The sequence below is a fragment of the Pelodiscus sinensis genome, chromosome 12, assembly GCF_052426305.1.
Source record: "Pelodiscus sinensis isolate ZL-2025 chromosome 12, ASM5242630v1, whole genome shotgun sequence".
Lineage (NCBI taxonomy): Eukaryota > Metazoa > Chordata > Testudines > Trionychidae > Pelodiscus > Pelodiscus sinensis.
Window position 1 is genome coordinate 43,590,502 of NC_143063.1, and position 27,175 is coordinate 43,617,676.

Below are 27,175 nucleotides of genomic sequence, written 5' to 3' on the forward strand. Positions count from 1 at the left end.
CTCCAATTTCTCCACATCTTTCTTGAAATGCGGTGCCCAGAACTGGACACAACACTCCAACTGCGGCCTAACCAGCGCAGAGAAGAGCAGAAGAATGACTTCTCATGTCTTGCTCACAACACACCTGTTAATACATCCCAGAATCATGTTTGCTTTTTTTGCAACAGCATCACACTGCTGACTCATATTCAGCTTGTGGTCCACTATAACCCCTAGATCCCTTTCTGCCATACTCCTTCCTAGACAGTCGCTTCCTATTCTGTATGTGTGAAACTGATTGTTCCTTCCTAAATGGAGCACTTTGCATTTGTCTTTATTAAACTTCATCCTGTTTATCTCAGACCATTTCTCCAGTTTGTCCAGATCATTTTGAATTATGACCCTATCCTCCAGAGCAGTTGCAACCCCTCCCAGCCTGGTATAATCTGAAAACTTAGTAAGCGTACTTTCTATACCAATATCTAAATCGTTGATGAAGATATTGAACAGAGCCAGTCCAAAAACAGACCCCTTTGGAACCTCACTAGTTATACCTTTCCAGCAGAATTGTGAACCATTAATAACTACTCTCTGAGGATGGTTATCCAGCCACTTATGCACCCACCTTATATTAGCCCCATCTAAGTTGTATTTGCCTAGTTTTTTTATAAGAATATCATGCGAGACCGTATCAAACGCCTTACTAAAGTCTAGGTATACCACATCCACCGCTTCTCCCTTATCCACAAGATGCGTTATCCTATCAAAGAAAGCTATCAAATTGGTTTGACATGATTTATTCTTTACAAATCCATGCTGGCTGTTCCCTATCACCTTGCCAGCTTCCAAGTGTTTACAGATGATTTCCTTAATTACTTGCTCCATTATCTTCCCTGGCGCAGAAGTTAAACTAACTGGTCTGTAGTTTCCTGGGTTGTTCTTATTTCCCTTTTTATAAATTGGCACTATATTTGCCCTTTTCCAGTCTTCTGGAATCTCTCCTGTCTCCCATGATTTTCCAAAGAGGATGCTTTCCAAATCATGCTATGTACATTGTCAGAGAGTGCTCCATAAAGACTTTTTACGTGGTAGCCACAGTTCAAAATGTTAGGTTGTATATTGTAGGCATTTTCTCATCTAAGCACAAGGTTCAACACATCACATATGCTGTGGATGTTGGGCACTCCAGCCTGGCCAGAGCAGCGCCTGGCCCAGGTGCTATAGCTGCTCCTAACCGCAGCGGGGGAGGGAGCACTCCTGCTGCGCTGGGCTGGAGCAGCCCCTCCACCCACCCTTTTTAAACGATTAATTGGTTAAACTTAATGTTTAACCCATAAACTAATTTAATGGGATTTTACATCTCTAATTGTTGGCAAGCATGAAATCAGAAAAAATGTTCTTATTCACTGAAGCTTTGTTAGTTTAATATCTTCTAGCTACTTGAACTGGTGTTGTGTAAGTAACAGTGTGAGCGATTCTTGTACTGCTGCTTATAAAATATTTGCAGATCTTACTAAGAATTTTTTAAGTGGATTTGAAACCAAAGGAGAAAACACTATATACTATTTTATTAATGTGCTGGCTAATATGTACTGTTTCAAAGTGAGGACTATGCTGACTTCATAGTAGTTGGATTAAAATATCCAGAAATCTGCTGTTAAGGTTTTGGAGCATTGTAGCTATTTTACTGTTAATGACATTTTAGAGTTTACCATCTTAGTTTGTTTAGTTTGAGAGAAAGGAAGAGAATATGGATGTCAATGTATAGTCGACTATACGAATGACTGATAAACCTGGGCTTATTGGTTAATCTTGTTGACTACACACATTCCTCCCTCTCCCTTGATGCCTCTATCAGAGACAGCAAACGGGATAGAAGGGTAAGAGGAGCCAGTGCATGTGAGGAGCTGGCTTTAAGCAGGTTCCGCTTGAGCACAGGGTCCGCCCGCCTCCCCAACACATGAGCTCCTGCCTTTGATAGAGAGGCAGCAGTGTGGAGCATGAGGGGGGCAGGCTGGCTCCGTGGACCACCTCCCCCAGCCTTTGCTGCATCCTACATAAGCAGCGAGGGGGGGCAGGCAGGAGCTGGTGCTGGAGGAGCTGCCTTAAGAGCCAGTTCCCCCCAGCACCAGTTCCATGGTGCCCCCCCCCCCCATGCTGCTGCCTTTATCAAAGCAGCAGCATGGTGGAGTTGGGAAGGGGAGGCTATTGTGAAGCAGCTTCTGTGGTGGCTCGGGCTTGCCATAAAAAGGCTGGTCCATGCCAGCAGCTCCTGTTTGCTGGGGGTCTGAGCTCACCGCGGACAGATGCTACTCCTCCTCCCGCGGACCAGTCTCTTTCCATGGGGAGCTCGGAACCCCCATTGACAGGGGCTGCTGTCTGTGTATCAGAGGCAGCAGCATGGGGTGGTGGGGAGCTGGTTTTTAAACTGGCTCCCCTGGTGGACTGGCTCCCTCCTGCCACCCCATGCTGCTGCCTCTCATACATTACAAAGTTAGGTTGACACTAGGAATGTGATTGGTTAACTGGTAAGCATTCTCCTTCGGAGTGATGCTTACCTATTACGGTTAACTGGGGAGGGCTAAAGCAGCACACCACCTGCTGGAGGTAGGGGGCTGCTCCTGCTTTAGAGGCCTGGCGCAGGCGGAAGGGGGGCTCTAGTTCAGCTGGAGCAGTCCCCGCCTGCGGAGGGCCCAGTATGCCATGGACAGGGACACCTGAGCCTTGCTAGACGGGTTGCTATGGTTGGGCTGGCATGGCCCCTCCATCCCTGTTTAATCGGTTACTTACATCTACCCATATGTGAATGTGTCTGCTCAGATGTGTCTCCAGCTTATGTAAACATCTTTCTACAGCAGTGGTCACCATCTGGTAGATCGGGATCTACTAGTAGATTTTGGAGCCTCTGACAGATGATCCTGACTGCTTTGGCCAGGAAGCTCTCAGGTGCTGATGGTTCAGTTGCCTCTCCACGTACAGTCATATTGCTCCTGCCCTCTGCTTTGGAGCCTCCGGCTTGCTGTGCAGGGTTTGGGAGAGAGAAGAGGGGGGGTTTGATGTCAGGGCGTCCCTCTTCTCCCCACTCCTGTATCCTGTCTCCACACAGAGAGAAGGGGATGGAGGGAGCTTGGAGAGAGCTCTGTCACTCACATTGTGTGTATGTGTGTGTGTCACTCCCACGAACACACTGTCCTTCCTTCTCATCTCCTGACCCAACATATACATGGGTGGTTGTTACTTTTACTGCTTCCAAAGTGGGTTATTTTTTAACTTGTCTGTGCATTCCATAACTTTCATTTCTCCTATGTTTAAATGTAATTCTGTGAGTAGTGAGTTCTAAAATGCCTAACCTGTTATGTCTGTGTCTGGAGTAATTGTCCCTGTGGGAATTGCTGCTCCTGGAAGTGGCTGGCTTGTTGCTGCAACCCTGCAGCCCCTGAGAGAGAGTCAGAGCAGAGCAGGGGGTCTCCATATTCTTCCCTTGCCTGCAGACACCGCTCCTTCTTTCAGCTCCCATTGATCACTAATGGAGAATTATAGCCAGTAGAAGCTGTGAGGTCTGTGCCTGTAGATGAGAGGAAGCACTTAGAACCACTGCTGTACATGCCAGCTTCTTTCAGGAGGAGCAGAAGTAAACCTTTCTTAACTCCATTGCTCCATCCCTGGGTCATTGGTCTGGCCACTCTCAGGGTGAGTGGAACTTGAGCCCACAACCCTGCTGTCCCCACAACCCTGCCCTATCCCCTAAGCCACTACAGGACCCACCCCATCTCCCTACCTTCAGGGCATCCCTTATCCTGCCTTCCTAATGCGGGAGCCAGCTTGATCTCTAGGGCAGTTGGTATTGGCTGCTAGGCTGCTGCCTGAGTGGGTGGAGTGGGGGCCTCAGGGTGGAGGAGCGACTTGAGTCCACCACTGTGTATTCCAGATGCTGATGGCCTATCCCCTAGGCCACTCCAGAACCCATCCCACCTCCCTACCTTAAGGGTTTCCCCTCCCACACTTCGGACTCCTTGGCTCAAGACCAGAGCCTGCACCCCAACCCCCTATCCCAGCCTGGTGAAAGTGAATGAGATTTGTGGAGGAACGGGGATGGAATGAGCAGGGGAGGGGGCCTCAGAGAAGGAGGGGAAAAGGAAGCCAAGCAAGGGTATTTGGGTTTGAGGTAGAACTTACATTGCACTTAAATTGAAAAAGTGATCTTGTGGTTAAAAAAGTTGGAGACCGTTGTTCTACAGCAACACAGTAAAACCATCTTCCTTAATGGCACAGAGCCATGGGCAACCTGCTGAGGTCGATACAGTGAAAGTATAGACACACCATTATCAGTCAACCCTAACAGTCCGTCAGAAGATGTCCCACAATTCCTCATTCCCTGTGACAGTGATTACTCTGATCATATTTTTGAGCTCTGCTACCCATGAACTAGAAACTGCTTTCTCTTCAAATGTTTTGCATGTTTTTGAAATTTTTGTGATGATTGGACCTTACTGAGCACACCTTTGACAGGCGTAGTCTACACTACTACATGAGTTGGTGTAAGTTACATTGCTCAGGGATTCAACCCTCTCCTGCATGAGCAATATAAATTACATTAACTGAGCATTTTGTCAGTGGGAGGCGCTCTCACATTTTATTACGTCTTCAACAGATCCACTAAAATGCACCGATATAACACTGAGTTGAAAACAAGCCCCAAGAGAGAAAGACTAGACATGTTCCTGCCTGGAGTAGACAGGAGGAATTGGATGTCCTGCATAAGGTTGTTAAATTGTGTTTAATCAGCTAATTGACTAGTCGATGGAAATTGCATTGACTACTTGATTCATTAATAAGGGGGGAAACTACAGAGCTGCAGTGTGGAACCTGCTGTGGCTCTGCTTTTTAAATGTAGCAAGAGCCACCTGTCAACTCTTACTACATTTAAAAATAAGAGCTGCAGCAAACCCTCTTATTGACTACGCGATCAGCTTATTAACGGCTACTTAACATCCCTGATAGGGATATCCCTTTTATCTCTCAAGATCTTGATTATACTTTTCTGGATATGCTCTACTGTCTTTCCCCAAAGGTTACTAGGAATGTCTGCCTTATTTCTTCCTCCACAGAAGGATAGTTTATCACACCACTATGCAGTGAGTTTGGCTGTCAGCAATGCAAAATGGGCTAGCAGCATATGGGGGGCATGGCAACTTTGGGACATGCCATTAGTGGCTGTTCTATGTGCCTTTGTAACCTTCGGGAGTGAGAACAACTAAAATCACCACCACCACCTCTGAAAAACAGTGCCCGTATTCAGTGCTCTTGCCCTGCATGTTCTCCCCTGTAATAGGGACCAACATTTTATTTTTTCATGCAATGGAAAATTCATCCACCCTTCCCTTGCCATTTGGAGAAATACTAATAGCTGCGGCTGGAGAACAGTGCTGTGTTGAGTTGCTACAAATCTGAAGTGTCAGTAAGCATTTCTTTTTGAAATTGTGTATGGAAATAATGGAAGGGAGTTTTGAAACTTCCCTTTCCCTCATGACTGTAAATCCAATGGCACATATGTCTGTTTTTATCAGCAGCTTCTGGCGTGGTAGTCTTGAGGGGTGCCCCCTTCATACCTGCAGAATGCCTGACCCTGAGAAGGAGAAAGAAGAGGACTAGGGAGGACGTGTTCTCTAAGATTCTGAAAGACAGTGCTGCATCAGATTGTTAACTAAGGACGTGAAGGGCCAGTATGACTGAAAAAGAGAGGACAGGAAAAAGACCTAGAAGTCCCAGCAGGACAAGGAGAGGGAGATGGACGAGCACATAATGGGTCTTCTCAGGCAGCAAGCCCAACTGCTGCAAATGCTGCTTGACCTGCAAGTCCAAAAATCTTTGACTCTTCACCCTCTGCTGTCCGTGGTTGCTGCTCCCTACACCACTCAGTGGAATCATGGAGTTTATTCTTATCCCTACCACTGCAGAGGACAAGGAAAGCCACAGTTGCACATACTCTAACCTGTGAGAACCACAACTAGTGTGTGTGTGTGTGGCCTGTGTGTGTGTGGCCACAACGAACTACCATTGTGTATTCAAATGAACACACACTTTTTTAAACTTAAGTTTTCACTCTATTCAGTTGTTAACAATTATATAACATTGGTTATGGGATTTTTTTTGTACATTGATTTTTTTTTTCTGCATTTTTTCACTCTGTAAAGTTCTGGTTTCAGAGAATCAAATAATCTTTATTAGTTCACAACAAATATTGCAGAATGCATAGCAGTCGTCAAAGCAAACAGTAAACGCATACCAAGCATCACAGACTCCAAGGCAGAAGCTTCAGGGAGGTGGTGGTGTGGTCACAATTGCGAGAATAGCCTTTTGTGTCTCAGTGCATCCCTGGGGGTTGAGTGGGAGGATGCCCTTGATTCTGCCCCCCTCGCTTCACCCTCCCCTCTGCATTCCTAGGGCCCTGGGAGAAGAGGCTATGGAAATCAATGAGGAGAGAATTTTGGTTCACAAAGGCTGGAGAGGAGTGCCTGTGCATGTAGGCGTCCTGAAAAGCCACCATGTGGTCCATCATATCCAACATGAGTAACAAGTTTCTCTTGGTTCCTCTCTTCCAGTTGCCTGTACACACTCCTGGCCTCTCACTCCATATGCATCTCCTTCAGCAACGTATTCCTTCATTCACTTAAGTGTACCCTGTATAAGTGGGTGGATTGCATTTGCTCTTGAACGTGTCATCCATAGTCTGTTTTTGTCTGCGGATGGAAGAGAGTGCAGCAGGCTCACTGCATTTCCTACTGTAACAAAAAGTGAAAGGCTGACTTGGAGACACATTGTAGAGCATAAAACCTAATCTGTTAGAATAAAAGGAAGGTCTGTCTAAAGACGATAGGAATGTGTTACTCCAAGGACATAGGTAGCATACACGGTTAAAGATGCTGCTTAGTGACCTTGCCAGACGTACAGGCTCTCCTGTCCCCACCCCCCCAAATCAGGGACTACCTGTAACTTAATTAAGCACTGAAGTAGATCCTTTTTCCTCCCTACCCTCTCTTCAGTGTAAGTGCAATAAAAAAAAGGTGATGTTTAGGTGCAAATAATCCTTGAATAACATTTTACCTTTATTACAAAAGATGGAGAAATGGGGAAAATAACCGATGCAGGTATGACAAACATAAACAAACTAGTGACACTGACAGCAACAAACAAGGGACTTGAAGCCTAGACCCACTAAATTAAACCCTTTGGCTCTGTGATTAAAATGGTAAGAAACTGCCTGAGTACAGTGACCTTTTTTCCCTGAGGATTTAGTAGTGGTGATGGTTAGGGATGTAAAAGTATAACTGTTTAAATGGTTCACGGATAATGGTAACCGATAAGCCCAGGATTAATGCTTAAATGCAGGCTCCCAGGCTTATACTGCTGCCTCTGATACAGGTTGTCAGAGAAGCTTAAAAGTCAGGAGCGAGACCAGCCAGCTCTGCTCCTGAGGAGCTTGCTGTGCTGTGGGCTCTGCAATATATGATTTATACTGCAGAGCCTGTAGCGTGTAACTTTGTAACCCCTCAGATTTTCAGCAGTTACATGGTTACCTAATTAACCACTTTTTAATAGCTCTAGTAATAGTGGAGGTGCCCAAGACCTTCCACCTTCAGGCTGATTTAGAGCCCCTGGGAGGAGCACTGGGGAATCCCACGATATTCTGACCGGGACTGGTGATTGAAGAGGAGACGCAGGCTGGTGATACTACAAGCAGGTTGGGTTGGTGAGGATGGTAATCCTCTAATTTCTCCACTGCAGGTGCAGCGGGGTTGTCCCTTGTTGTCAGGTGGTAGAACAGAATGGACCCCCTCACTGCTGCCGCTATGGCAGATAGCCTTGAGGCAATACAGTCCTTATAAAGCCACCAGGGAGGGAAAAGTCTGAGGAAAATAGAACTCTTGATGACTGGTTGGTGGGAAAACCCAGTTTGAGATGGTTTCGGAGCAGTCAGTGCCTGAGGAGACCCAACATGGATTCCTAGGTTAAGGGTCCCAGACTCTGGTGTGGTTGCCCCTATTACTAACTTAAACACCGTCATAGCATTAGATGCTAACAAGGTAGAATAATTAATCATGAATAAACAAAACAGCTTAACAGATGTGATGTGTACAAGGCCACAGATAAATGGCCACTATGCAGCAGGTACACTGAGTTCTTAAGGAAGCAGCTGGATGTAGTTTTGTGGCAGGCATAGTAAGAGACAGGCCAGGGCACAAGTCTGCAGGAGGAAGAGGGCTCATGCAGTTCCTCCCCTCTGTTGGGCACCTTCCCCCTGTTTGTTGGGAGAGTATAACTTTTCCCTTCCTACAGGAACAGGTGGCTGGGAGGGAGTCCAGGCGTGGCAGCAGGACAGGGGCTCAAGCAGTGCTTCATTAGGGAAGAGCAAATGGAAGTTTACTGCAGAGGCATCAACTAATAGCTTCCCTTGCTTCATCCAGATTGCCATGTGAGATATCAGTCTTATACTAATCACAGAGTGCTAGAGAGCAGATGCTGACTTAATGTGGCCAGAAACCTGGACCTTATGCTGCAATGTTTTATGCTGCAATGCCAGACTACTTACCTTTCCATGCCAAGCCAGCAGTATCCTACTGTGGAGGATGGAATAAGGCAGGCCTTCTCAGAAACCTTGGGAGAAGGATCAAAGAATTCCTGAGAGCTTCACGGAGAAGTGAAGGGTGTTTCCTCTCTGTCTCCAGACATGTTAACAAGCTATTCCAGTGACCCCCGCTGTGTAGGTACAGTGGCTGCCACAGATCACACCCAATTGTTAACCCACTTTTAGGAAGATTAAAAATGTGAAGTCACCAGAAGTGTCCTACCCTGGTTCAGTGCCCGACTGAGACACATCCTGGGAGGAAGGGATTGTCTCCAAAGTTATAAAAAGTTTTTGGTTTTCAGTGAGATTGGTTGCCTCACTTGTCTGCTAACCATTCTGCTCTTCTTTCCTCCACCATGCTGTCCTCCACGTTGCTGCTGGAGTTTGCCTGAGGAGTGTCTTAGGAGGAATCCATGGGTTGGCTAGGGTAGTTGGTTGGGTCCTGTCCCCGCAAGGATTGCATGCACCTGCTTGTAGAAGTGGCATTTTTGCAGCGGTGCTCCAGACCGTCCATTTGCCCCTCTTGTCTTTTGGTATGTCTGCCCCAGCTCCTTTATTTTCATACAGCCCTGCTGGGAATCCCTGGTATACCCTTTCTTGTCTTTGCCCTTTGCGATCTTGGCACAGATATCTATTTGTTTTGCTGGTTCATAGTTCTGCGAGAATAGATTTCTCTCCTCTCTCAGCAATGAGGTCCAAGATCTCCTGCACGCCCCATGCTGATGATTGTCTGTGACCTTGGGAACTCATGGTCACATGTGCTGCTCAGGCGTGCCGCGTGTCCTGAGATTTGCTTGCCACGCTGGCCACATAAGAAATTAACGAGATTTTCCTGGGGCTTTTCCTGTTCACTTGGAGAGCAGTAGAGTTGAAAATTCTGGCCAGACCAATCATGCAGGACACTATAGCATACCTCCCAGAGGCCAAGAATGCATACTTTCACAATATTGCATTTGCACTACCATAAAGTCAGCCATTCAAGGTCAAATTTAAGTACTCCTGCTCTCACAAGTCATAATGTAAATTTACTTTTATGGCCCTTAAAGTTGTTGGAACAAGCTTGGCGGTGTGAACTCATTGTTTAGAAAATTGTCCTAATGTGGCTAAGTTCAACCTAACCTCCCACTGTAGATTAGGCCCCAGTCGGCTCTTCTCTCGCCCCCTCCCCCCCACCTCACCCACTGTCACATCCCATTTTTTTGACACAAGCAACTCTGACCTTACTTTAAGTTAGAATAAGAAGCAGCTGCATACCAAATTTTGTGGTCCTGAGTCCTCCTGTTTAGGAGATCTTGAATAGATGGACTCAGACAGATGCACAATGTTTCTGAAATATAGATTTATATCTTTAAAGATGTTCAGCAATTTACATTAACTGAGTGGAGGTTGGGCCAACTAGGGAAGTTGGATATTCTGCAGAAGTTTGGCTGGGGAGATGAGAACTCAGACTGAGAAATACTTAAAAATTGGCTGCCCTGTGGTGTCAATTTATTATAATGCTGTTGTGCTTAGTAGATGCTTCCTGAGTTCCATAGTCCATGTTGTTAGTAGGGATGTAAGAGATACCTAGCCTAGGCTTATCGGGTAGTCAATCGCGTACTCGACTACTCTATTTGCATTCCTTCCTATTCTCCACCCTCCCAAGGACCAGCTATTCTGGGGGTGGCTTGCAGGCAGGGACCAGAGCTCGCCAGTCACCTGATCATATCATCAGGCCTCCACTGTCCACCCACCCTGTCCCTGTAATTCCTGGCCAGGCTCTGCCTGTCTCCTGCCCGGCCCACACGGTGCCTGGGTACCGCTACCTGTGCACGGTGAGCAAGCACATGCCGTAGTTCCCTCAAGCCACTAGAGACTGGCAGGGAAGGAGAGGGAGAGGAGAGGGTGATGGTAAAATGAAATGCACAGGGAAGCCACGTCCCAAATGAAACTCACCCACGGGCTGCCCCTTGCCGGACTTGCCCAGCATGTTTCACTGCCATTGGGGATGGTCGCGAACAGGAGCTAGTCAAGGCATGGCAGGTGGGAAAGCGACCAGGGCTTCCCAGTGCTGGGCTAGCACCCTGTGATGTAGTGGGGGTGCTGTCTGCTCTGTAACCCGGGATTACTCTGTGCTGTAATGTGATTCCCACTGACTCACCCACATGTGTTGGCCCAGACACCTAGTCTCAGCTTGAGCAGATAACAAGGCTCTTCCCAGAGGCAGAGACAAAGGAAGGGAGGCGGAGGCGGCCACCTGGATAGGCGGCAGGGTTTGGGAGCAAGGCAGTGGCTGGCTGGGAAACATGAAGGGAACAGACTAAGCTTAGTGCTGAGGATTGAGGGGGTCGATGGACCCCCTAACCCAAGGGGTTTGAGGCATCCTGGCCCTGACTCCTGTAGCTACATCACATCTGTGTTGTGCTGTATCCTGGAGAAGCAGTAAACCCTCTCTATTCTACTGGCTGGTGGAGTCTGTTCTGGCTGCCATGGGGGTTCAGGATCAGGGGGAATCCCAACGCGTTGTCACACACCCAACAACTGAAGCCCGGGGAGGTGGAGCTCAGTGACCAGTCAAGCTTGGCACTCCCAGGCTGGGCTCAGGAAGATGCAGGCGCACTGCACCGGTGGTGCTCCATTGGTGGGTCTCCTGTGGCAAGCCGGGCCGATGCACCTTCTATGTCAAGTGGTGCAGGTGTTTCTAGACCTGTGAGCAGTAGAGTAGGTTCTGATAGGGTTCAGAGGCAAGGAGTTTTACCCTTATTTCCTAATCCCAAAAACTAAGGAAGAGCTTCATCCCATAGTGGACCTCAGAACTCAACACTTTCATACAGAAGGTGAGGTTCAGAATAGTAACACTAGCTTCCATTATTCCTTCTCTCGATCAAGGAGACTGGTACACTGCCTTCACTCTAAAGGATGTTTATTTTCATATTTCAGTTACCCCAACCCACAAACGTTTCCTTCACTTTACCATTGGACAGTACTATTATTAGTTTGCGGTGCTCCCCTTTGGCCCCTCTACTGCCCCCAAGGTTTTCATAAAGTGCATGGGAATGGTGGCAATCTTTCTGAGAAAACGCTGGGTCCAGGTTTTCTCCTACATGGACAACTGGCTTATCAGAGGTACTTCCCACGCCAGGTCCTAGAATACATGGCACTGGTGAGGGCCACTTTCCTATACCTGGGACTCATGCTGAACAAGACCAACTCCACCTGTGTCCCTACACAGAGATTAGAGTTTGTGGGAGCTCTGTTGGATGCCATGACAGCTATGGCCTCACTCCTTAGAGCTTGCTTTCTTGCTATAAGGCCGTGGTCACCAACAGGTCGATCGCGAGCTACTGGTCGCTCGTGAGGCCTCGACCAGTCGCTTGCAAGGCATCCTGTCTGCCCCGCCCCCATTTCCCTCCCACCCTCGAGAAGCTCCACTACCTACCTCAAGGAGGGATGAGTAAGCCCCGCGGGAGGTGCGCAGGGGGTTTCTCAGCGCGCGCGCGCGTGGGGGAGGGGGCTGGCCCTGGGGCAGGCGTGCACGCGGGGCTTTCCTGTGCATGGGGGGGGGGGGGCTGGCGCTGGGACAAGCGCGCATGGGGCTTCCCTGTGCGGGCAGGGGCCAGCCCCCTGGGCAGGTGCGCGCGCAGGGCTTCCGTGCGTGGGGCGGTTGGCGCCAGGGCAAGCGCGTGCAGGGTTTCCTTTCGCCAGGGAGCCGGCCCCCGGGGCAGGCATGTGTCCGCGGGGCTTCCCTGTGCGGAGGGGGTGCGGTTGGCACCGGGACAAGCGCGTGCGGGGCTTCCCTGCGCCGGGAGGGGGGGTCGGCCCCCTGGGCAGGCGTGCGCGAATTCCCTGCGCCGGGAGGGGGGGAGGACGGACGGTTGGTCCCTGGGCAGGCGTGCGCGGGGTTTCCCTGCGCGGGTGGGGGCGTCAGCTTCCTGCGCAGGCGCGCGCACGCGAGGCTTCTCTACGTGGAGGGGGGCGTTCGGGGCTTCCCTGCGCTGCGTGGGGTCGGCCCTGGGGCAGGCACGGGCTGGTTTCCCTGGGGGAGGGGAGAATCCTGGGAGGAGGGAGATGCAGGGGACTCTCCGCCCCCACTGGCACCCCACTCCCCAGCCACAGAACGCTGTCCCCACTCCCCTGGTCCCAGCCACAGAACTCTGTCCCCATTCCTGTCCCCACTCCCCGAACTCTGTCCCTATTCCCGTTCCCACTCCCGAACTCTGTCCCCACTGGCACCCTGTCCCCACCTACAGAACCCTGTCCCCACTGGCACTCTGTCCCCTGCTGCAGAACCCTGTCCTCTGCCCTCCCAGCACCCTGTTCCCTCTCCCCTGCCCCTAGCCGCAGAACTCTGTCCCTACAAAATGTATAATTATAAATGCTTCATTTTAGATTTAAATATCATGAATAAAAAACAGACCATTTATTTCATAACTATAAACACCTGATTTTAATTGTATGTATCACATAATTTAAAAATAAACTGTTTATCAGAGTGTGTAAGTAAGGGCTGGGGATAGCAAGTGACGGACAGGAGGAGAATAGAGAGGGCGGGGCTTCAAGGAAGGGGCGGGGCGGTAGATCTTCCCCTGTTCTGAGATTTAAAAAGTGATCTTGGGTGTAAAAAGGTTGGAGACCACTGCTGTAAGGGATATTCTATGCCTCTGTTCCTCACCTATCACTATAGCCAGAAACTGCTTGAGACCATTTGGCCACCTGGGGGCATGTATGTACTTCATGCATATGCCAGACTGAGATTACGTCTCCTGCAAGCTTGGTTTGCCCAAGTGTACTACCCAGCCTGCTTCCCCTTGGACATGTTGGTCACCATTCTCTCTCTCTCTCTCTCTCTCTTCCTCCCCCCCTCTCCCTCCCCCCCCCCCCCCCCATGCCATGCATACCCTGACCTGGTGGCTATAGAAGCAGATAGTCTGTCATGGGGTGTCATTCACCAGACTGAACCCATTGGTTCAGCTGGTAACAGATGCTTTGGATATGGGATGGGGAGCACATGTTGGAGAACTCAGGATGCAAGGTACGTGGTCTCAGCCAGAGTTGTTGTTGCACATAATCATAGAATCATAGGGCTGAATGAGACCTCAGGTGGTCATCAAGTCCAACCCCCTGCCCAAAGCAGGACCAACCCCAACTAAATCATCCTAGCCAGGGCTTTGAGCATTGGCCTGCTAATCCCAGGGTTGTGAGTTCAGTCCGTGAGATCATTTAGTGATCTGGGGTAAATCTGTCAGGGATGGTACTTGGTCCTGCCATGAGGGCAGGGGACTGGACTCAATGACCTCACAAGGTCCCTTCCAGTTCTACAAGATAGGTATATCTCCATATAGAGAGGCAGCAGGGGAGGAGAGAGGCACAATGGGAAATAATACAAGTGGGGACTGAAGCAGTCTCCACTTGCATCACTTCTGTGATTCTGCTTTTGAAGTGTACAAGAGGTCCTGCAGTGCCTCCGCCTTTGAAATGTGCAAGAGCCCCAGTAGTACTCAGAAGGCAGTCCCGTGGTCCTTACTGGGCTTCTGTTTTTGAACTGTAGCAAGAGCCCAGTGAGAGCTCTTGCTACAGTTCAAAGGTGGAGATGCCCTTAAAGACTAATTGAATAGTCGATGGAAACCCCTTTGACTATTTGATTAATCTAAATTTAACATCCCTAGTTCTCGCAAGACTCATGGGCCCACTGTTTGAGCTGTAGGCAATGTGCTCCTGGCTCCCAGTCCCATTCCTGGGGAACCCCTTTTCCCCCTATGCTGCAGCCTCTATGGAGGCAGCAGCGTGGTGGGAGGGGGGGAGCTCCCTGCAGACAGAGGCTGCTATGGCATCCTACCCAGAAGTCTCTGTCTGCTCTGATATCCCACCTAGGCTTATCGGTTAATTGTTTAAACGACTCTACGTGAACATCCCTAGCAAGCAGGAGGCTGCTCCTGCATGCCGGGTCCACTGCGGATGGGGAATGCTCCAGCCTGATTGGAGTAGTGCCCATCTCCCCCTTTTAAACAGTTAACTAGTTAAACATAGTGTTTAACTGGTTAACTGATTATGTGGGATTTTACATCTCTACACTGCATTACCAGCACCAGTTTGAGCATTAAGTATTTAAAGAAAAAACTTTACTTCTAAAAAATTTGTGAAGGCAGGGGACTGGACTTGATGATCTGTCAAGGTTCCTTCCAGTTCTAGTATTCGATAATCACTCCACCTTCAAACCAGTTCTCCCCTCCCTCTTCCAATGGTCTTAGGTAGCTGAGGTTTAAAGCACTACTTCATCCTGTTTCAAGCAATAGTGGGATGTGATATATATCAAGTAAACATTGCTATAAGAAAAATCTAAGGAAAGGGATTCCATGAGCATAGTATTAATACTAGTTTTGTCCTGTTAATCCTAATAAAAAAACAGTGCCTTTAGATCTTGATCATTCTTCTGTTGGAACCAGTGGATGTTTTTTCATTCATGGCATTAGAGAGCACTGACGGGCTCATAATGTATTTATATAGAGTTTTGGTAGATAGGGAGGGAAGAGTGTATTGTACAGTAATTCCTCATTTAACACTATATATGCGTTTCTGAAAATGTTTGTGCTAAGCAAAAACGTGCTATGCGGGGTCAATTTTCCCATTAAAAATAATGGAAAAGGTTGGGGTTCCATTTTAGGTGGTGGTGGCAAAGTCAGTTTTTTGTTTGTGCTGTGTCGTCAATGTCAGCATTAGATATCTAGCAACACAAGATATCTAGTAACACAAGTTGCCACGGTTTGTTAAAACACAAAGATAAACATGTGAGTGAGCAGAGGAGTGCTGTGACCACTCGAATTCATCCGTTCAGGCACATTACCACGGTTTTCATCAACTTATACTGCCACGCGAAGTAGTTCACTACTTGATTATTTTCGTGTTATTTCGGGGACGGTTGTGTTTGAAAAACGTTCCCTTAAAAAAATTGTGCTATTGCGAAAACATGTTAAGTGGGCATGTGTTAAATGAGTAATTACTGTATGTGAGAATGATTGTGTCATTTGAATAGCAGCTTTTTCAACTCTATTGTTAGGTTTTTTTATTTTGCAGGACTGCACCTAAAAAGTCTCATAAAAACATAAATTAGATTCAGCATATCTTTTTGTTAAGAACATAATGGAGAGGTGTTAAATGCAGTTTTTAAGTGTAGTAGACCTACCCAAGAGCTATGGCCCAATTAGTTGAAATACCTTTTAAGAATTCTGTTCTTGAGATGTTAAGTGAATCCTTTGAGTGTTGAATAGATATGTAGCAGCTGCTTAAAGAATCCTTAAAGGATGTATTGTTTTCATAGTGTCCTATGTTGATCTTTTACTTTATGGCTGTTGTGTAAAGTGTTGGGGGGTGGGGAGGGCCGGCAGGAGCCTGTAGGCATGGGGAGCCTTAAAAGTTTGTTCCCTGCTCGCATTGATTCCTGCCTGCTTCCCCCCTTTGCTGCTGCCTCTAATCCCTCCCAATTTAAAATTTCAGTGGTTACACAATTATATAATAAAACACATTTTAACATTCCTAGTGGAGAGTGTATTCTGCAGCTTCTAGTAAGCTGGGAGCTGTGGCTATAGGGAGAGTCAGCGGCAAATAGCTGGGAGTTGCATGGAGAGCCACTCTGGCCTCTCTTTGCAGAGCTAAAGCAGATGTCCTCCATGTGCTGCCTATTACAATGCAACCTTTGATTTTACAGATGAAATATACACATTTTCAACTCTCAGATAACTTTGTGTAATAGAACTTCAGACTTGGATATGTACATTTCCATATGGCCAAAAGAACATTTACCTTTAGCAAAAGGTAGGCATTGGTACCATTGCTGTTGTCCATCTGGGTTTTCTGAGGGAGAGTTTGTGACCAACTGCTATGTAACATTGCCATTAAAAGTTACTAAGTACACCACCTTTTTGCCATTAATGACCCTTATCAACAATTTCTGTGGCTACTTTATCTGCTGATCAATGTTCCCTCTAACATTTTCTATCCTTGGGTGGGATGAATTTTCTTTTGGGCGTGATGAAATTTCTTATGTGCAACTCCAATTTAGAGGTAGTGTGTGGATGTGCACTACCAATACAAACAAAACACACACACATATTTTAAGCAATCCATATGTGTGGAAGAAAATATATTAAAACAGGACACCCGTGTCTAGTTGCTATGAGGTTACTGTTTGTGCCTACAAAGCTGCTATACAAAGCCATCTTCCACTCCATGAAGAGTAGAAGCCCCAAAACAAATTAACACATGGCTTTAGGGTTTGTAGACAGATGCATGTTTCAAAGAGCTTGCAAATAAGGTTTCATCTTATAAAACTAACATCACACCTAGTACTTGCTACTTCTGACTCAGAGATAGAACTCTACCTCATAGTAAAGATCTGGCCTTAATGCAATATAGTTTACCACATATTAATTAGTAACACAGGATTTTAAAAAATTATTAAGTTCAGAATTTTAGATATCTGCAATGCTCCAAAAAACTGTTAAAATCTTTTTCTTTCTTATCTTAAGCCTTTAACACCTATTTAAACTTTGTTTGAAATCAATCATGCATGTGTCTGTATCCGAAAAAACTTAAAAAATAACGAAGGTGCTAAGACTGTTATTTTTTAAGTTTTTTCAATTATGCAAATGTCCTGCAGGCACTCAACACTCCCCATGCAGCCTGCTTCCCCATCCCCAACCTAGCTAGCCAGAGAGGACTGCAGCAAGCAAACTGCTCCCTACCTCTTCCTCGCTGCACAGATGCCAGCACCCACTCACCCTCCTCTTTTCTCCCACCTACCCCATCCAGTCAGCCCCTTACCTTTCCTTTCCCAGCCCAGGAGGGTTGAAGAGACTGCTGGGTTTCTGCCTCCATCTCTCTCTGGGCAGATGAGACTCTTCAGACTCCCCTCCTCTCTACTCCCACCCTCCCCCTAGCTAGTTAATTACTCCCTCCCTCGCACTCTCCGCCCCCCTCCCGGCCACTTAATCCTTGCTTATCTTGCCTGTTTATCTGGTCTGCTTATCTGTTCTGGTAGCTCTTCAGTTCAAGCAGTTCAGCTCCATTTAGCTGCTGCTTACAGATGTCCCACTCCCATAGGTCAGCTGAGCTCCCTGCCTGTGCGGGAGCTTTGAACCTCTGAGCGGGGCTCTTAAAATAGCTATGCAGCCGTGTAGTCATGCATCTTAAAGGGAACTTAGCTGTGTATTGTATCCTTTTATATTTCCAGACATTGAAAACTAGTTTCTTTCAATCATCTACCTATTTCCTTAGTTTATTTAAAGTTTCATATTATATTTTAATAACCTGCACTGTGCCAACTATCTTACTTCTCATCTGAATATGTAGGCACCATTCAACTAGTTCCTCTTCCTGACCCATGGTCTAAACCAGTGTTTCTCAACCTGTGGTATGCGTACCCTTAGGGGTACACGAGAAGTCTGGGAAGGTACCTCAACACAAGTGAAATTTGGCAAAAAGTGTTAGGGATTTTGCCCTGCCAAGGAGATCAGCGAGGGGGCAGCAGCATGTGCCTGTGAAATTGAACGTTTGGAGCCTTATGCCTGGACATTAACAGCCACTCTGTGTATGCAATCCAGCACTTGGCGGAAAAAGCACATGGCAGTGGCAGCTCTGTTGAGATCCAGGGCAGTTCTAAGTTGGGGGGCAGGTTTGGGCGGGGAGAAAAAAAATCACTTCCAAGGCCGCCTCTCCTAGTTCACCTGAGTTTTTCCTCTCCAGCAGCCTCCTTGGGGTGCTCCGGCAGGGAGGGCGGCTGACCCTGGAGATGTGCATTACTCTCCACCCCCGCCAGCAGCTCAGTACAATGCATCCCGATCACCCCTTCCTTGTTGCACTGTGGAGAGGAGCTAAAAGGCGGTTAAGTGGCACAATAAGCTTTGCTCCATAGGATCCCTCCGCATCAGTGGCATGGTGGGGGAGTCAGTTGCCTCCGGGTGCCACGCTAGAGGGGCACCGGGCTGGGGTGGGAGTGCACAGCCCCTTGCGGTGAGTCCAGCGCTAGCAGGCCACTTGCTGTATGCAGACAAGCTGCCGAGGCAGGGCCGGGTGGTGGGAGTGAGCACTTCAAAGGTAGGGTTACCATACGTCTGCTGTGTGGCTCTGGGGAGAGGACGGGGATTGGGTTAGAGCGGGGACCTGGGGCGGCCTTTCTCTGGGGAAGGGGTGTGTGCATTGGGGCACCTGGCTCTAGGGGATTTTATTTATTTTTTTATAAAAGGTAAGAAACACTGGTCTGCACTACCAACTTATGTCAGTATAAGTACATTGGTCAGCGTAGATAGCACTATGTCAATGGAAGGCTTCTCCCATCAACATAGGTAATGCCTCTCAAGGAGGTGGAGTACCTAAGCCAATAGGAGACGCTCTTCCATTGGCATAGAGACTGTCTTCATGAAGTGCTACAGTGATGCAGCTTTAGTGCTGTATATCTACACAGTTCTTAAGGGCTTTTCTCCGCTATAGCTGGGATGGACAATGTTGCAGTCAATCCACCAAGGGTCAGTTTATTGGGTCTAGTAAAGATTCACTAAATCGACCACCGATGACTCAGATGTTGACTCAGGGACTCCACTGGACTAAGATGGGTAAGGGGAGTTGATGGAAGAGTTTCTCCCATCAACCCTGCGTGGTGTAGATCATGGGGGTAAGTAGGTCTAAGCAAGGTTGCCTTGAGTTAGTTTACTAGCATGACTCGAAGTTCTTATGTTGATTTCCGCTGCCTAGTGTAGACCTGCTCTAAGTCTATAAATAATATTGGACTCCACACTGAGCCAGTGAAACCTAATTTGTTAGACATTTCTGTGGTGATTTCCTGTCATTACTATGTGAATTTTCTGCCAATTCTAAATCAATCATTTTTTACCATCAACACCTGTTTGTAGTGATGGGTGCCTTCTCTAGAATGTCAGTATACACTGAAGTTCCAGTTACCAATGGTGGGAATTTTAAAGAAAAGCATTGTTGTAGACAGGACTATGAAAATTAAGTAACTTGCTCAGGTCAACAGAAAAGAATGTGAAAGTGCAGGGGTACAATGTTAGTTTTATTTCCCATTGTCATGAATAGACCTTTAAAGTGTCACTGCTCTTTTTAAAATTATTTATCTTGAATTTCCTAATGAGATATAGTGTAAATCCTCATATAACAGTATGTCTCTTCTTTTTTTCAGTATATCTTTGGGGAGTTCAGCCCTGATGAGTTTAAACAGTTCTTTGTGACACCTCGATGCTCTGTTGAGGTAAGAACTATTTTTCACTGTTTTACCTGAAGATGTGATGCATACTGTTTTTACACAAATGTACTACATTTATTAATATATAATTAAAATTACAAAAATGTTCTTATTTTTAACCTGCAAATTAACAAAATTCAGTTTACTGTAGAGCTCCCTTGAATGTAATTTCAGTTTGCATTCATGTTGATCACACATGGGTCACTCCTGCTGTTCTTTTCCTGTCCAGATATGACAGCTATAATCCTTACTAAGCCATGGTCTCTTGTTCAGTCCTTACTCAACTCATGTGTCACTGTCTGAAATGTGGAGAGAAGGATCCTGGCTGTTTGTTTCTTGCTGGAATATCAGCAGTTGTGATGGTTGAGTGAAGGAATTAGAAAAGACTCAATTTCCTCAATGAAACCAGCATTTCCTCTCCTTAATTAGCTTTTCGGCAATGGATGTTGCAGCAACTTTCTCAGCAATACTACTGTTTGTAGGTGAGATCCCAGGTCTCTTGAGCTGAAGAGAAAATAGTGCTCTCCCTAGAAGTAGTGCTCTCCCTATAGTGCCTAATGTGGCCCTCTACCTCCTGATAGCTTCTGTCCAGAGTAGACCTCATGTTTTGTACTTTTGGACTCATATGGCAGTTATCACTGGAGAATGGAAGGACCACTGAGTCCTATGGGAAGGAACAAGATCCTCCAAGATCTCTGTATGACCAGACCTGAGTTAAAGGTCACGGTGATGAGGGACAAAATTATGAAGGAGTGGTAAATATTTTAAGTTTACACTTTCTTCCTCTGACTTTCCTCTTGCCCCTCCAAACACCCTCAACTGCTTGTATATGGGAGGAAAATGCCCTTCCTCAAAATGAAATGTTAGCTTTATTTTCTGTGTTTTACTAAGGTTCTAATGTACTAGTTGGATTTTGAGGATCTTTGTAGCATATAGAAGTTCCTTACCATATTCCACATGTTCATGAGTACCTAGTTAGCAACACCTGATAACTTCTCATACTGGTTGCATAAAGGAATGTGACAGATATTAGAAGAACAGGATGAGGAAAAATAGGTTGAAAGAGGGCATGCAAGCGGTGGGGGGGAACAAAAAGGGAGGCGGGGTCATCATAAAGAGAACTTAGCACTTAGAGACTTCCTGCCTTTGTGAGTAAGTTAAATCTATATACAAATATTTCTACTGCTGACAAACTAGAGAAAATGAATGTTTGCTGAATTCACAAAAATAAGAGCTTGTGGGATTTTTTAATAACACAAGTTTAGATTAAAATATAGTTTCCACAGCCTAGAAGAATACCAGCCTGAAGTGATGAATGTTTCTCTTCTGTGAAGACTGGGCAGGAGTACAAAACATTTGTTACTGTTCAGTTCTTTCTGGTCTAATCTATTACTACTTCTGCCTTAGAGCACAGTGGTAGGAACAACATTCCTGTATCCTTGGGAGTCTACTTGAGGATATAAAGACCAAAGCAGGGTTGGGGAACTTGCAGGACCTGGCCCTCGAGGCTTGTTCCCAACCCGTGCCCCCAGCAGAGTGAGGGCAGGTGCCCCGAGCCTCTCAGACAGGATCAAGGCAAGCTGCAGGCTGCATTTGGCCTGTTGGCTCTGCCTGGCAGTGGGGAGGAAACTGCTCTGGGAACAGCACCACAGGGAAACTGTCTCTGCACTCGCTTACAGGCACCACTCCTGTCATGCCCCCACTGGCTGGGAATGGCAGTCAGTGGGAGGAGTGGAGGGGGGAAAGCGGCAGTGCCTGCTAACACAGGGAGCTGTGGTGCCACCTGTGCACTGTCCCTCCTTCCCCCCTTCTGAGAGCTGCGTCCGGTAGGAGCCCCAATCCCCTTCCCAGACCCCACATCCCCAGTCTGTTCCTGCACCTACCTACTGCCAAGACCTTGCACTGCCGGTCTGCTCCCCAGCAGCTTCTCCCACACACTAAACGCCTCTTTTTTTGGTCCCACCTCAGAGCTGAGAGGGCTCCAGAAAAATCTATTAGCAGTGGGCCCCCAGAAGAGTTACTTTGGCCCTGACCTGGGTACGCCTGACCTGAGCGTCTATGCCCTCCGCCCCTATTTCCCCACATGGGGTTGGGAGATTGTGAGGAATGAGGTTTTGAGGGTTTTTCCCTCCTTTTCTCTTGGGGTCCAGGTCAGTGAGGTTTTTTCTTTTCTTGTTTCTCACATGTGTGGCTCTGACTAATTTTTCTGTGGATCAGTTGCCCTGGACACACACAAATTTCCCTGCCCCAGGAATAAAGGGAAATATGCAGTGTCTTTTGCTACAAGCTACTTGTGAAGTTGAGTCATGCACATGATTGATATTTTGGGGCAGAGTATCAGGACCTTCTTGGCTTCTCTCCTCAAACCTCTTAGTTGGAGATGAGAGCTCCTCTAAAGCTATAAAACAGCAATACTCACCTTCAGGGATACTAGGGGCCATGCCCCCTGCTCGCTATGCTCAGTAACCCCTCTCTCTGGTGGTAGGCAGCCCTGGTCTGCCCTGGCTCTCCCCACTTCGGCCACCAGGGTGGGGGTGTGATCTGGATTGAGGCCATGGTTGGCCCAGCTCTCTCCCCTATCAGGGGGTTGGGCCGGGCAAAGGCTGGCTTGGCTTCCCTCCAGCCACTGCGGGGTAGGGCTGGGCTGAGGCTGTGGCTGGCCTGGCCCCCTCTCTCTGGCAGGGAGAGGGAAGGGAGTGTGGTGCCCGGCACTCTCCCTCTGGCAAAGAAGGAGGAGGCCACACAGCTCCCATGTGCTCCCCCCCCCCCCCCAGTAACGCAGCACATGTCCTGTGTGACTCCCCTCCCTGCACCCAAGCCCCTGTGGCTCCTCCGAGTTCCTGAGCCCCCACAAGACTGCGCAGCTCCCACGCTTCCCCACTTCCCCCCCCCACCAAGCCTCCGTGGCTCCTGTATCCCCTTCCCCCTCCCCCTACCCAAGCACCTGTGCTTTCTGCATGCCCCCTCCACCCACCTGAGTCCCTGCAAGGCTGTGTGGCTTCTGCCCGGCTCCCACTGAAAAAGTATGAGACTATCCTCTAAGGACTTTAGCCAAAGTAGGAGCAGAAATGATCATCAAGGCTTCTGTGATGTACCAGAAGCCTTATTTTAGTGATTACCTTGTAGTTCGCATGATTTGCAGGATCCACTTATGATGAAACTGTGATTTTGTCAGTTACTTGGAGTAATAAGCAATACATATTCTATTAGGATAGAGGAAACTGGTGGACAGAGTTGCCCAATGGAGCAATGGTGAAGAAGCTTAAGTGCTGTGTATTGTGGAAGCAACCCCAATTAGTGATAAGTGTCCTTTATCAGCTGCTTTGAACCCTCTCATTGTGTCACTTCTCTCCTGCATATCACTATATGCCTTCTCCACTCATCCCAGGAAATTAAAGATGATATTCCAGTTTTAAGGTACCCTAATTTTATTGAAAATCAAGTTACCCTAATAGAAACTAAGGATGGGTGTGTTTGCTATTCAGTATTGGAGTCATAGCATAATTTCCTGGGGCTTGTAGTACAGTATCGTGAATGATTTCAAACTACTGGTGGCATGTAATGAGGAAAAGAAAATGCCAGGAATAATTTAGAATGGATTTTGTAATTAAAAAAAAAAAAATCTTCTTGTTTCTAAATGAACTGTTTCATTTTCTTAAACCACTTTTGAAAATAGTGACAAGATAAAAAGCATTAACCACAAACCTTATTGTAAATCACAGATGAACATAGACTTTTGCAAAGCAAATCTGTGTTGTCTTGATCATGGAAGGAATGTTGGTTGAGCGTGGTTGAGCTACAGAAATGCAGTAAAACTGAAATCTTTCAGCTCTTCATTGAGAATTATGACTAGCACCATGATTCAACTTGGATTCTTTTGGTAATATAGAGATGACTTTTCACACTTGAGTGCATAGAGTTAGGTACCTAAATCTGTCAGATTTCTAACGACAGATTTGAGTGCAGCTTCAGATACTTAAATCAACACTTGTGAGCCCAGGCTCTTAAATATATTTTAGACACTAAGTTTGAAGATTTAGATATAGCAGTTACTTTATGAAAATCTTCATCCTATCTTGAACAACGTGGAACATTGCCTTCAAAGGGTAGCTACATCAGATACTTTGATGTAAATTTAATATCATATATATATACACACACACAGTAGCCCAGTGTCTGTGTGTCTGTAACGCTGACGCACGCAGCCACGCCCACTGTCTGTGTACGTCAGCGCCCCGCCCCCTTCCCCTATGGCCGGGGCCCAGCTGAGCTGCGCTCGTGCTGCTCTGCTCAGCTGGGTCCTGGCCGGAGAAGGGGGGGGGGGGGGCGGGGCGCCAATGTACACGGCCAGGGGGTGGGGCCCTGTACATCACCGCCCCCCTTTCCCTCTCGCCGTGGCAGCTGGACTGAGTGCTGCGTGCTCAGCTGGGCCGCTGTGGGGGAGGAGGGGCGGGGCGGTGACATATACGGCCGGGGGCGGGGCTGTGTACGTCTCTGCCCCCCCCTTCCCCTCCCCTGCCGGGGCCCGGCTAAGCAGTACAGCACTCAGCCCAGCTGCCACGGCTGGAGGAGAAGGGGGCAGGGTGGTGATGTACACGGCCAGGGGGCTGAGCTGTGTACATCACCGCCTCCCCTTCCCCTCCCGCTGTGGCGCTCAACTGAGTGCTGCGCCCCTCAGCCGGGCTGCTGGGGGAGCCAGCAGCGCAAGGGGCCATTTGGTATCCCCTATGGCGGAAGGGGGCGGGGTGGTGATGTACATAGCCCCGCCCTCTCGCTGTGTAGGGCCCCTCTCTGGCCCCCTTTCTCCCTCACGGCAGCCCGGCTGAGCAGGCAGCACTTGGCTGAGTGCCACGGCGGGAGGGAAGGGGAAAAGGAAGGGGGGCAGGGAGAGACGGAGGGGAGAGAGAGGCAGGAGGAGGAGGAGAAGAGAAAGAGAGAGTGAGAGGCAGGAGGGGGAGAAGAGAAAGAAAGAGATGGAGAGAGAGGCAGGAGGCAGAGGAGAACTGAGAGGGAGGGGGGAGGCAGTAGGAGAGGGAGAGAGCTAGCTCAGGAGAGAGAACCTGAAAATCCTGTCTTATGACGGGCTAATTGGCTAGTTTTTAATATGAGTGAAACTTTATAAACTTTGACTGGGGAAAGAATTTGAACAGCTTCTTATGCTTTATCCATTTATATTTGTTATTCCACCGAGTCTTATTTTTACTCAAGGTGTGTAGAAAGAGTGGGTATATATTTTTGTTTTCTGTTTTGTTAATCTGCATACTGTTTTCTATTATACTTTTTTTATCTTCCATTTCTCCACCCATTTATTCTCTCTTCTGTCCAAATAGTGATGTCTGTATTCTTAAAAAGTAATTTCTCAAACATGAATAGCTCATTAGGAATACAGAAATGTTCTCATTTTTTATTATACAGTTACTGTATCTAAAATTTTACATATTTGTTTACAGAAAACTGAAAGGTTAGATTAAATAGAGAAGTGTTTGAGATAATCCATTAGCATTTAGGACAATGGTACCAGTTATCTGCATAACAGCATGTCCTGTGTTTTCAGTGGCAAACTTGAAGGCTTTGATTGCTTTTATTGAAAGGGGAGAGGACATGGGCACAGGCTGGGAAGGATGAGACAGCTAGTCTACACAGCATATATTGATTCAAACAAAGGAATCATAGAATCCTACAACTGGAACGGACCTTGAGAGGTCATCGAGTCCAATCCCCTGCCCTCACTGCAGGACCAAGGACTGTCTAGATCAGTGATCTCCAACCATTTTTAACCATGAGATCGCTTTTTGAATATAAACGCAATCCGGGATTCACCTCAAACCCAAACACTCTTGCCCCGCCTCCTTCCTGCCCCTTCTCCAAGGCCCTGGCCTTGCTCATGCATCCTCCCTCCCTCTCCCACCCTCACTCACATTTATCAGGCTGGGAGTAGAGGGTGGGGATGCAAGGGAAGGGGATGCAGTCTCTGATCTTGGGCTAAAGGATTTGGATTGTGGCAGGAGTTCTCAGCAGAGCCTGAGGCAGGGAGTTGAGGTGCAGGCTCTGGGAGGGAGTTTAGGTGCAGGGGGACTCAGGGCGGAGGTTTGGGGTGCAGGAGGGGTTCAGGACTGAGGTTTGGAATGCAGGCTACAGCTGGGCACCATTTACCACAGGTGGCTTCCAGGTGGTGATACGGGGACTAAGGTAGGCTCACCCGTCCCTTGGCCGTGCACCAGTCCCAAAAGCAACCAGCAAACTCTCTCCATCCCTGCCTTCCTCTTCTCTGTGGAGAATGGGGTACAGGGTGGAGGGAGAGGCATCCTGACTTCAGCACCCCCTCCTCTTCTTCTTATGCCCTGCACAGCAAGCAAGAGGCTCCTGGGATTGGTGGGCAACTCCAAGACACAGGGCAGGAGCAGCACGGCAGTACTTAGAGGGGCAGATAAACCTGTCAGGATCACCTGTCAAATCTTCCAAGATCTACCAGTAGATCCTGATCTACTAGTTGGTGACCACTGGTCTAGATCATTCCTGACAGGTGTCTGTCTAACTTGCTCTTAAATGTCTCCAGTGATGATGATTCCACAGCCTTCCCCCCAGGCAACTTATTCTACCCTGACAGGTGGAAGTTTTTCTTCATTTCCAACCTAAACCTTCCTTGCTGCAATTTAAGCCCATTGCTTCTTGTCCTATCCTCAGAGGCCAAGAAGAACAATTTTTCTCTCTCCTCCTTATAACACCCTTCTAGATACATGAAAACCGCTATGATGTCCCCTGTCAGTCTTCTCTTTTCCAAGCTAAACAAGCCCAATTCTTTCAGCTTTCCTTCATAGGTCATGTTTTCTAGATCTTTCATCATTTTTGTTGTACTTCTCTGGACCTTCTCCGATTTCTCCACATCTTTCTTGAAACGTGGTGCCCAGAACTGGACACAATACTCCAATTGAGACCTAATCAGTGCATAGTAGAGCGGAAGAGTGATTCCTCGTGTCTTGCTCACAATGCTCCTGTTAATGCATCCCAGAATTGTTTGGTTTTTTTGCAACAGTATCACTCGGTTGATTCATGTTTAACTTGTTGACCACTGTGACCCCTAAATCCCTTTCTGCAGTACTCCTTCCTAGACAATCCCTTCCCATTCTGTGTGTGAGAAACTGATTGTTCCTTCCGAAGTGGAGTATTTTGCATTTGTCCTTGTTAAAGTTCATCCTATTTACCTCAGACCATTTCTCTAGTTTGTCAAGATCATTTGGAATTATGACCCTATCCTCCAAATCACTTGCTTGAAGCCTATCAAAGAAAGCTATTAGATTGATTTGACATGGATTTGTTCTTTACAAATCCATGCTGGCTGT

General features: G+C 47.5%; 1 protein-coding gene across 4 annotated transcripts in view; it reads left to right on the forward strand.

Annotated features, from left to right (window-relative positions):
• Positions 1 to 27,175, forward strand: part of USP10 (ubiquitin specific peptidase 10) — an 89,874-nt gene that overhangs the window by 9,441 nt on the left and 53,258 nt on the right. For all 4 annotated transcript variants that reach the window (XM_075939975.2, XM_075939977.2, XM_075939976.2 and 1 more), the window contains exon 2: positions 19,773 to 19,841. In XM_075939975.2, the coding sequence (XP_075796090.1) occupies positions 19,773 to 19,841 (69 nt within the window). The remainder of the gene's footprint in view (positions 1 to 19,772; positions 19,842 to 27,175) is intronic.